The sequence below is a fragment of the Eriocheir sinensis genome, chromosome 9 (genome assembly GCF_024679095.1).
Source record: "Eriocheir sinensis breed Jianghai 21 chromosome 9, ASM2467909v1, whole genome shotgun sequence".
In the NCBI taxonomy this organism is placed as follows: domain Eukaryota; kingdom Metazoa; phylum Arthropoda; class Malacostraca; order Decapoda; family Varunidae; genus Eriocheir; species Eriocheir sinensis.
This window is the reverse complement of record NC_066517.1, coordinates 15,771,677-15,784,121: the sequence shown is the minus strand read 5'-3', so window position 1 is coordinate 15,784,121 and position 12,445 is coordinate 15,771,677. Positions and strand designations below refer to the sequence as shown.

General features: G+C 45.6%; 1 protein-coding gene across 1 annotated transcript in view; it reads left to right on the top strand.

The window, feature by feature from the left end:
* The first annotated feature begins 10,600 nt into the window (after nt 1-10,600).
* LOC126995973 (trypsin-1-like) overlaps nt 10,601-12,445 on the top strand; it is an 8,087-nt gene continuing 6,242 nt past the window's right edge. Inside the window, exons 1-2 of the mRNA XM_050855926.1 lie at nt 10,601-11,229; nt 12,308-12,433. Of these exons, the coding sequence (XP_050711883.1) occupies nt 11,202-11,229; nt 12,308-12,433 (154 nt within the window). The 5' untranslated portion in view covers nt 10,601-11,201. The remainder of the gene's footprint in view (nt 11,230-12,307; nt 12,434-12,445) is intronic.

Here is a 12,445-nt window from a genome sequence, read left to right as displayed (position 1 = left end):
TTTCGTTGCCCGACGCTGAACACCTTCTAATTTAGCAATATCCTTTGCATGGTGGGGAGACCAAAACTGTACCGCATATTCCAAGTGGGGTCTGACTAAACTGTTGTAGAGCGGGAGTATTACATCTTTATTCTTGAATACAAAGTTTCTTTTAATGAAGCCCAACATTCTGTTCGCTTTATTTGCTGCATCGATGCATTGCTGTGAGAATTTGAGGTTTGACGCGATTTTGACCCCAAAGTCCTTGACGCATTGAACGCTTTTGAGTTTAACGCCGCGCATTTCGTATTCGAACTTCTTATTCCTCGTTCTAATTTGAAGGACCTGGCACTTGTCTACGTTAAAGGGCATCTCCCATCTATCCGACCAAGCTGAAATTTTGTGCAAATCCTCTTGGAGGCTTTGCCTGTCTTCGTCAGTCAGAACCGAGTTACCAATCTTTGTGTCGTCTGCAAATTTACTAATGCGGTTATTGAGTCCAACATCCACGTCGTTGATGTATATAATGAAGAGCACTGGGCCAAGGACCGAGCCCTGAGGGACGCCACTAGTGACAGGCGCCCACTCTGAGTTAAATCCGTCAATCACTACTCTTTGTTGTCTGTTGCTCAACCAATTCGCGATCCATTGGTTTACTTGACCGTCAATACCTATTTGCTTTAATTTGTAAAGTAATTTATGATGCGGGACTTTATCAAACGCTTTCTGGAAATCAAGATAGACTACGTCCAGTGATTTGGTTACGTCATAAACAGTGAAGAGGTCGTTATAAAAGGTTAATAGGTTTGATAGGCAGGATCTTTTGTTTCGGAAGCCATGTTGTGAGTCCCCAATCAATGAGTGGCTTTCAAGGTAACTCACAATTTTGTCTCTAATTATGCCCTCAAGTAGCTTACCTACAACCGAAGTTAGACTAATGGGCCTGTAATTACCTGGTACTTTTTTGTCTCCTTTCTTAAAAATCAGTGTCACGTTAGCCTTCTTCCAATCTGAAGGGACGATGCCTTGTCGCAAGGAATCTGAAGGGACGATGCCTTGTCGCAAGGAGATTTACATAGAAAATCAGACCACACAGACCCCATGGTCCAGACTATAGTGGTCTGTCCTTAAACCTAAGTGATTTTACATTATTCAGAAGACTCCAAAACGTTGCATTTCAACTCTAGTTGATATTAAGTTGAAGGAAGTGACGGTCGAGCTTGTTTTTGAAGGAGTCAATCGTGTTACACTGGACCACTGACGGTGGGAGCTTATTCCATTCTCGCACTACAACGTTGGTGAAGAAAAATTTGGTGCAGTCTGAGTTTACTTGTCTACATTTGAGTTTTACGCCATTGTTCCTCGTACGCAAAGTGTCATCGATCATAAACAATGTTGATCTGTCTACATTCGTGAAACCATTAAGTATTTTAAAACATTCGATCAGTTTTCTTCGGAGGCGACGTTTCTCAAGAGAGAACATGTTAAGGGTGGAAAGCCCTTCTTCGTAAGATTTGTTGCGCAAGGAAAGGATCATTTTTGCTGCCCGACGCTGAACACCTAATTTAGCAATGTCCTTTGCATGGTGGGGAGACCAAAACTGTACCGCATATTCCAAGTGGGGTCTGACTAAACTATTGTATAATGGAAGTATTACATCTTTATTCTTGAATAAAAAGTTTCTTTTAATTAAGCCCAACATTCTGTCCACCGAGAGAGAGAGAGAGAGAGAGAGAGAGAGAGAGAGAGAGAGAGAGAGAGAGAGAGAGAGAGAGAGAGAATTACCTATCATATATCTTTACGAGATTGAAATAAGCTTGTAGTGTCCCATCTTTTGAAACTATTACATCACTTTTGAAGGTCTTTAGCACACAGGACTTATTTCGGTCTTACATAAACTATACATTGTAAGCACCTCACAACACAACACAAAATGATGCTCTCTCATTATTTGGCCATCTCTTGCTTTCCTTCCCATTACAACCACACTGCGTCACTTATGCGAGGAAATAAATAAATAAAAACAATCATCATGGCAGTACATTTCCGTCACACTGCAGCTAAGGAAGGGGGGAGGTGTAGGGAATGAGGGGGGGGGGGATGTGCTTGAGGGGGAGGGAGATTCTCTTATCTCTCCCAGCTGTCGCCCGTCACAACACCAACCCACCGCTGACATAACCCTCCTTTTTTCAGGGCCCCCCCAAGTATTTCCACTCTCCATTTCCCATTTTTAGACGTATTTACCAGACTGAGTGACGCCATCCAGAGATAAAAGACACAAGGAATTTTTTTTTAGGTCCTACATATATGGTGGAGGGGCGGGGAAGGGGCGTCAGCAGAGGGATAAGAGCCAAAGAAACGGAGCTGTGTGGGTGGGTGGTTGTGGGGCCCCTGTTATCGTTTACAGAGGCCCCAGCAGGGTTTAAGAAGCTCCCGTAAATGTACCCTTCTGTTTCTGTTCTGTTTCTCTTGGTTTTATCTCACGTCCTTTGGTTCTCTTTGCAAGATAAGTAGTGAGGTGGACACAACCCGTACTACTAGTGGGAAAATATTCATTAAAAATCTGTATTTGCCCTAACAGGCAAAACAAAGAGTGCATAATATTTCTCAGGAAATGGGCTTCCTCTATGAGTATCTGTTGAGCTTCCCCAGATAATATTTTATCTCCATAGGAAGGTTTCTTTTTTTTTTTTTTCAATTGCTGTACGGCTTGTGACCAGGGGGTCACGACTAGTACACGAGGTGTTCACGGCCCGTACAATTTTATAAATTTCTTAAAAATCAGGTTTTGCACCAAGACTCAAACCCAAATGCCTAAAGTAATCCTTAGGCTGTGGGCTTCCTTTGAGGTATCGGTTTAGATTGTTTGGACTTCCAATTCTGCAAGTGGTGACAGTGTCTTAACTCGTAATTTTTAGGTGGTTTTCTATGCTCGTCAAATGTAACCAGGCTTTACAATAACATTCTGCGTCCACAGCTGTACGACTCGTGAACTGCCCACATGTTTGTTTACAGGATTCCCACGAACACAAAAACTCGGCACAACAATATCTTTCCTTGCAAATATCTTTTCAATATGATCATATTTACCATGGAAACCTTCACCAGCAAATTCAAGACATATTCACAATCACCATACACTATACTATGAGGCGAGAAAATTGCATCAGACAACTCGAAAATTTTAAAAAATTCGCCTAGCATTTTCAGGCGTGAGGCTTGCGGCACAAGATGGCTGCGTCAGCTGTTGGTGTCCCATTTTCTTTCTTCTGTAGGAAGCGAGACTTTCCTCGAAGCTTTGCTTCGACAAGACGGCCTTTGTACGTCTCGATCGTGACCGTGTACGATTTATGTCCACCTCACCCTATTTACTGCGAGCCTCTTTGATATATATCTGGTGTTCCTCTCTTGGTCTATCTCTCACTGTTTAAAAAGGGGAAAAAAATATGGAAGGGTTGTAATGGGAACAGGCTACCATGACTGTACCCCAATCCCCACCTTAACCTTGTCCATACCTAACCTTTACCTAACCTTACCTAACCTTAACCTAACCTATCCTTGGCCATACCGACCTTGTACCTAACTTTAGAGGACGGGAATCCCTACCCATCTTTACCTTGTCAATACCGTATATACCTAACCCAACCTAACCTAACCTAATTATCCTTGGCCTATACTGATCTCGAGGGAACGGGAATCAAGGGATGGTGGTAAGAGCTGTGAAAGTGCCCGTATAAGGGAAATGTGAGAGGGGGGGGGGGGTGATGTGTCTGCGTGTGGGAGGGGTGTACTTACTTATTTTGTCACTTATTAGGCAAACTGACAATTTAAGCAACAACAAATTACGAAAAACAACAAAGCCACCCCTACCCCCACCCCCACCACCCTGGGACCACCGTTGCGACACCCAGGGTAGGACACGCGCGCCTACTTGACCAGGTGTGGGTAGCGGCGGCCTTCCCACCCCACCTGTGCCGCGGTGCAGGTCGACGCCTGACACTACGCCCCCCCATCGTGCCTCACCCCCACCTCCACGACACACACACACACACACACACACGGGAGAGGGGGAAAGGAGGAAGGCAGTTATGATTCTCAGCTGGAACGCATTGGCGGATCCAAGGGGGGCATTCAGGGGGCCCGGAACCCCCATGGTCCTGAGCGGATACAGGAAAAGTACCTCAAAAGCGCGCTGCGGCAATAACAATAAAACTCGCGGGACATTCCACATTGTGTGTTAGGGAATTTCGTCGGACACTTCAACAACAAAATGGATGCTCGTTCTTCAAGACAAAAGTGGCCAAAAAGAGTGGTGATGGTGACTGTGACGGCAATGAGCCGAAGCTGACGCTAAGGAACAGAAGGACGAGGAGCTCCCTTCTCCTTTTCTTTCGCATGGCACACTGACACTGCCTGCATGCAGCTCCAGTGGAGGTCACCAGCTTCACTGAGAAAAAGGCGGCCGCGGACGCCGAGAAAATGGCCATAAACAACCAGAAGGCCCCGTCTGTCGAATTGCTACACCTCACGTACGAAAGTGGTCATAAGAGGCGATTCCAGCCAAGATAAGAACATAAGAACGTAAGGAGTCTGCAAGAGGCCGGCTGGCCTATACAAGGACCAGCTCCTGTAATCCTAACCCCACCTTACATGATCCATGAATTTATCCAATCTCTTCTTGAATGCATCTATGGTATTGGCATCCACAACATGACTGCCAAGTCTATTTCATTCATCCACCACTCTATTGGTAAACCAATGCTTGCCTTTGTCTTTGTTGAATCTGAGTTTATCTAACTTAATCCATTGCTACGTGTCCTACCTTGTTCTTTAACAACCAAAACCCTATTGACATCCCCTTTATTAAAGCCCTTCATCCATTTATAAACTTCGATCAGGTTTCCTCGCAACCTTCGTCTTTCTAGAGAGTGTAGATTTAAATGCTTCAGTCTGTCCTCATAAGGCAAGTTTCTCGCCCCTTGAATAATGTTTGTCATCCTTCTCTGTACAGATTTTAACATCTTGATATCCATTCTATAGTAGGGTGACCAGAACTGAACCGCATAATCGAGATGAGGTCTAACTAGTGCTAAGTAAAGTTTGGAGATGACTTCAGCGCTCCTATTGCTTACGCTCCTTGAGATGAAACCCAGTACTTTGTTCGCTCGATTTTTAGCCTGAATGCATTGAGCCCTAGGACGGAGGTCAGCCCTCACTAAGACTACTAGTCTCTCTCATACCCAGACCTGCTTAGATGAGTGTCATTTAAGGAGTAATTGTGTGAGGGATTATTCCTACCTACACTCAGAATACTACATTTCCCAACATTGAATTCCATCTGCCACTTCCCCGTCCAATCAGTCTGTCAAGCCCATCCTGGAGAACGCTAGCGTCTCTGTCTGATTGAATTACTCTACCGATCTTGGTATCATCTGCAAACTTACTGACATCACTGCTAATTCATGTGTCCAAATCATTGATGTAAATGATAAATAGCAGTGAACCCAACACCGACCTCTGCGGGACTCCACTCGTAACACTGCCCCATTCAGATTTTTTACCATTGATTTGCACTCTCTGCTTCCTACCACTAAACCAAGCCCTATTCCAGTTCAAAACTTTCCCATCTACGCCGTGAGCCTGTATTTTAGTAACAGCCGGTGATGATGGACTTTGTCGAACGCTTTACTGAAATCTAGATGTATATAGTATATATATATATATATATATATATATATATATATATATATATATATATATATATATATATATATATATATATATATATATATATATATATATATATATATATATATATATATATATATATATATATATATATATATATATATATATATATATATATATATATATATATATATATATATATATATATATATATATATATATATATATATATATATATATATATATTATAGTTTTCATCTCTGTCAACCGCCTCGATTACTTTAGTGTAGAAGGACAACAGGTTAGTAAGGCAAGACCTACCCTTTGTGAACCCATGCTGTGAGTCATGAATTAAACTATGTTTCTCTAGATCAGTGGTTCTTAACCTGGGTTCGACTGAACCCCAGGGGTTCGGTGAACCAGTATCAGGGGTTCGGCGAAAGCTCTCTGGAATACACTGCAATTTTGCAATTGAATTTTATGCCAGCTTTTCTTTCATTATGTATTAGTTTTAAATGAGATTTATTTTTTGTATTATCCAAATATACTCGAATTTTAAAGCCATTTTCTTCATTTTTGTATTATTTTTTTTATAATCGAGGGGTTCGCCTACTGTGCGGAGGTTTTCGTTAGGGTTCAACGCCTCTGAAAAGGTTAAGAACCACTGCTCTAGATGGTCCGGAATGCTTCTGGCTATAATATTATTGACTCCAACATCTTGCCTACAACTGAGGTTAAGTTAATTGGGCGATAACTTGAGGTGGTTGATTTGTCTCCCTTATTGAAAATCGGCGTCACATTAGCTACTTTCTATTGGTTGGGCACATACCCAGAATTTACCGACATCTTAAAGATAACGATAAGTGGCTTTTGGCCTCGTTGGCTACCCTAATCTCATAATTCCTTTTTGCTAGGCGGGTGTTCTTCACCGATCTGGCTAGTTCAACATACCTACCCCTGAGGTGGGTTTCCCCGTTTTTTATTTTCCTATAAATTCCTTTCTTTAAGCCAATCTCATGCTTGAGTCTGCGGGTCATCCATTTAGGGTCGTTATTTTCCTTCCTACGTGCTTGGTAAGGGATATGCTGTCTCTGACCCTCTGCAATTACTTTAACTAAATTATTGTAGGTCATTTCTACATGGTTCCCCTGCCCTTCAGGTTCCAGCCCTGAGATCTGGCCCTCATCTAGCCCCAAGGTTCCCCAATTTACCTCCTCAAGGTGTCTTCTAAGCCCCTCGTAATCGGCTCTTCTAAAGTCTGGCACCAACACAGGGTTGAGTTCATGGGTTACTACCCAGTCTAAGTTAAACCTAATTTCCTTGTGATCACTACCACCTAGTTCTCCCCAACGTCTAGCTTACTGATCATATTCTCGTTGTTGGTTAAGACTAAGTCTAAAATGTTGTTACCTCTGGTGGGCTGTTACTGTCTGCTTGAGGAAATTATCTTGTATTACTTTCAGAAAATCCTCAGATTCTAGATCACCCACCACGCCTTCCCAGTCTATATTTCAATAGTTAAAGTCCCCCATTATGCAGACATTTTTGCTCCTGCTCGCCCTGCCTACCTCTTGTTGCAATATATCAGTGTCCTGCCTGCTAAGGTTGGGTGGCCTGTAGAGAACCCCTAGAGTAAGTTTGCCTTTCCCTTTGTGGACGTCCACTCAAATTGATTCTGAGTCGCCATTTGTTTGAATAGAATTCTTAGCGGAACATATGAGTATGTCTTTAACATAAATTGCTACCCCTCCTCCTCTTCTCCCCTTTCTATCTTTGTAAAACATTTGATAACCATCTATTTCCAATTCCGGCATGAAGTTTTTGTTAACAGTATTCACCCATGTTTCCGTGATTGCTATAATGTCGATTTTCCCTACCCATGCTTTCCCCCTCAGTAGATCTATCTTGTTCCTAAGACTCCGACTGTTGGTGTAATAAGCCGTTAGACCATTCATTGTTGCACCCCTTCGATTTATCCTGAGCTCCCTAGTCACGGTCTGCGATGCACAGTCACGGACGTAAGGCCCTCCCCCCTCGCCTACCCTAAAAAATGGGATGGTGCATCACATACCCTTGACTGAAATACTCGCTGCTGAACAAAGGCGGATACTTCATATATAGCCTGTGTGCTGTTCGGCGGAGACACGGGCGGAGTTGGAGGCCAGAAGCTGGGCACCATGGTGTTGAAGCCGATGTGTAAGCACAAAAAGGCCACCGAACTGCTCAGCAGCCACAAGCGTGCGGGTATCATGCGGCGGCTATGACGAAAAGGAGGGGTTTGTCGACACTGGACGAAACCCGGCGAGGGCTCTCAACACCATGCTACAAGCGAAGAGGAAGGAGCAGATCGAGACCAACCGGCACCTGCTGGTTCCAATCATTGAGAGCATCCTCTTCTGCGGATGAAATATGCTGCCCCTCCATGGACCTCTCTATTCCGAGCAAGACCGGAGAGGGATTCTTCAGAGCGCTACTACGTTATCGAGCCCAGGGAGGAGATGCCGACCTCAACCGCCTCCTCAACTCGGCCAGCCGGGCCAGGAACTCCGCCCTCGATCATCAGTAAGTCCATTCAAGACGAGCTGAATCGATATCACAGGTGGGTGACACCACAAAATAGCTCTTATTCCCAGAGTAGAATGCACGCTAAGAGCAGGTGTCACCGGGTCATATTTCGCTTCGCAGGTCGACATGGTCCTGGAGGAGATCTTGGCCGGAGTGTTGGGGGTGTACGTGGTGCTAATGGATGAGACCACGGACGTCTCAGGGAAGGAACTTAACCCACCATCATCATTCGACACGCCAAAGAAGACGTCAAGGAGGACTTCCTCGCTTTCGTCCATTCCCAGGACCTCACCGGTGAAGGCCTCTGCTGCTCGTCCGCACCGTCGATGGCCTTGGCTTGGAGGTATCAAAATGCCGAGGCCTAGGATTCGACGGGGCGAATGCCATGATGGGGAAGTTTAGAGGTTGTGCCTCCATCATCATGCAGCAATACCTCCCGGCGAAACCGATCCACTGTTTCAATCACTGACTGAACCTGGTGCTGACCAAGGCCTGTGATGTCAAAGAAGTCAAACTCGCCCTCCAGACGCTTAACGAGGTATACAACTTCATCTACTCAAGCAACATGCGGACGCTCCGGTTCACCGAGTTCGTGAAGCTTTCCTCAGCCGAGCGGGAATAGCTGGTGCCCCTGTGTCCCACCAGATGGGTCGAGCGGCATGATACAGTCCCCGTGTTCATTGAGTTTCTGCCTCCCATCACAGTTTTCCTGGAGGATGAGATGAAGCTAGATGCCAACGCTGGGCTCCAATATACTCGCCGCGATTCGAAACCCCGCTTTCTCGTTGGGCTGGTTGTGGCAGAGTCAGTTTTGGCGCACACACTCGAGCCGACCAGAATCCTGCAGAAGAAGGACGGTGACCTGGTATCTGAGTCCGCACGAATTCGTGATATCGAAACTCTATTCGCCAAGTTAAGAGCGGATGCCGAGGAGTACTTCCACTCTGTGTTCACAAAAGCCAAAGATCTCCTGGTTGAAGTGGCCTCAGCTCACGATGACGTCCCTGTTCCCCGAGTCTGTGCACGATAGACACAGCGCGCGAATGTCCCGGCCGCGACTGCTGAGGAGTACTATCGATGCTCAGTGTATATTCCGTTCGTTGACCAGGTGATCACCGAGCTGAAGAGCAGATATGACGATGACACTTAGCCAATTGCTCTCCGGTTGAAGGAGCTGCCCAAGGGCTCAAAAGCAGACGTGGATGCTGTTCTTGAAGCCGCTAAGCTCTACGAGAGCGACGATGAGCCATTGGTGCTCGTGCGGACGGAGACACAGCGGTGGACATGTTCCGCTCCGGCCTTCGAGACTCAAGAACGCGAAGTAATACGCCGAGGCCCGTATGTTCCCGAACGTCGCGAAACTCCTGACCATCCTACTGACCCTGCCGGTCTCAAATGCAGAAGCCGAACGGTCGTTCTCAGCCCTGAAACATCTAAAGACATACGTGAGGAGTACCACTGGCCAGGATCGCCTCAACGGCCTCGCGCTACTCACCGTCCACAATGATGTACTACATGTTTCTGTTGATCGTGTGATAAACAAGTTTGTGGAGAAGAACCGCCGTCTTCTCTTCGCTTAGGCTGTAATGCGATTGAGTGTTCGAGTTCGTTAGTAAATGGTCAGTGCTTTTTTCCCAGAGGAATCGGCCGTCTCATTCAGATCCGAAGAGGAACACTGGCCGCCCAGGAATGCTTTGGCACCAAGTTCAGGCCGTTATGCCCATTGATTCAGGTCAGTCCACCAGTTCTTCAGGAGCAGGACTGCCAAGAATGGCGAACCGGTAATGCTAATGCTCCTTCCACCCACAAAAATCCTGGCATCGGACCCCCCCCAAAAAAATGTTTCCTGGATCCGCGCCTGCTGGAACAAAAAATAATTACTGTAAAGTTTCCTGTATCAATTAGTTTGAGGTTCATGTTGTCTTTATATCATTATCTTTTATAATTTACCCGGGATCTTGAAGGCGTTGTTACTGTAAGGGTCAACGAAGACATTATTATAAGCTAAGAATAGTACCCTGGGACGACCAGCAGAGGGCTGTTGGTTATCAGTAATGTAACCAAATCAAACTATGCACCTGTTCATTCCCCTCACTGTGGAGAGTGGCGCTTTTTATTTTTTTAATATTTTTTACAGCAGAGCAGCTCATTGGCATTAACAACCAGCAACAAAAAATAAAATAAATAAAAAAAGCTCGCTAACCCTTGCTCCCTCAGAAGAAAATAGAGTGAGTGAGCAGAAGGAAGGGTCAATTTGCACTATACAACGAAGACGCGAGTGTTTTTCGTCCTTGGTCGTCGGCTGTTTACCTGTCCAGGGATCCTAGCCAGGTGTTCCAGCCTTGAGGGGCCTCGCGTGATGGTTTCCGGGTGATAAAATTTAACGTGGCTGCGTAACTGGATTGGAGAGAACCTCAAGCTGAAACTTATCTGCGGCCGCTGTTATCGCCTTGAATATGTAATCGAAGAGGAAACAGACTGGTTTGGAAATCCCCAAGCGAGGGTGACGGACTGACTATAAGAGGCGACGAGACTGAGTGAAACCAGTCGTCAGGAGGGTGTTGGGAAGGTCGCCCGTTGTTCTTCCTCGTCTCCACATCACCAACATACCCACACACACACACACACAGTTACACGAACACACACACACGCACACTCATATTCACCTGTCCTAAACGTCCTGCCAACCCGTCCAACCCAGACCGTCTAGCAAAAAATAAAACGAGAGGTGTTGACACGACGATCCTCCGGGACTCAAAGGAAATGAACACCAACACCCAGGGCAGTCCACGGGAAACGAGATCCTGGTAATATAAAAACCAAGTCACAACGAGGCGCATAAAGTGGTAAAGAGGAGGAAGTGAGCGGCTGAAAGCAAAAGGACAATAGTGGAACGTGCGCGAGAAGACGGAGGAAGAGAACACGAATAATACTCAATAAGAATAATCGCAATACATCGACAACTAAACATGTGGTCAACAAACACACACAGACGGAGTAAGTCACTGATAAGGGTATAAGATCTTCCCTTACACTACTACTACTTATTTTCTACTACTACTACTACTACTACTACTACTACTACTACTATTTCTTCTGTTTCTGGGATTGGAATGAATTAGGTGCATGTCCAGACTGCTAACACCATTGCCTATATTGTTTTCAAGTTGTACGGAAGGGAATAGCGGCATGGGATGTGTTTTGGTGAGGCGAATGGGTGCTTCGGGGAGCGTGGAGATGTGGAGATGAACTTGGATGCTGAGGATTTATAGTAAGAAGCGTGTGCAGCAAGATAGCGGGGTAAAGGTGGTCTCCGAGGCGCAGAGGGACGAATTCTCAGGCGCTCTCGGCTCTCACAACAAACATTTCGAAAGGTCACAAAGAAGATAAGTTCGGTTCTCACGGGTGCTTTTCACGTTCATGGTACAGAAGCCTTGTCAAACATCACTATAGGCTCATAAAACAACCTATGGAAAGAACAACAACCACCTCTTCGAAAGCCTTACCATATGTGGATGTGTAAGTCCCGAAATGTTTGAGAATATGGGCCTCGGGTGACACGGAGAGAGGAGGTGGCTGGAGTTCCTAAGTGCATAGATAACGTTAGTGTATTTACAGAGTAGCGAGGAGGGAATGTTTGCTTGAGTGATGTGGGAGTCTTAGGAGGGACATGGCGGTACTGTGGAAGTGTTTGAACTGCCATACGAATGCGTCAAGTAGTGTAGCCATGTTGGAAGGTGGACATGGTAGAATCGGGGCGAGGCTGCACTACCAGTATAAGAAAGTACAGGAGTTGAAGAGGTCATAAAGGCATTAAATGTGCAAATGGATGTGTTAGAGGAAAATACGGTTGTCTAAGAGGTCAAAAAGTGCAAATTCAGATATTACAGATAAAATTCGAGGTGTTACACGTATTATGAGCATCTGAAGGATCTAACAAGAGACGTGGAGGTGCGGTAAAAGACCCAAGTGGTGTTACAGGTATACATTGAGGTGTTACACGCGTCCTCTGTCTCTGGGGGGGGTCGTGTGAGGCGTGAGGGTGAGCTAAAGGTTTCTCTCGTTGGTGTTACAGGGGGCGGGATCCTGACGGCGGTGGTGGTGGCGGTGGTGACGGCGGTGATGGTGGCGTCAGAGGAAGAGGTGAAGGACGCTGCAAACTCATACTCTCCATGCGTCAGACCAATGGGAGCAAAGTGCGGTGAGTAAGTCA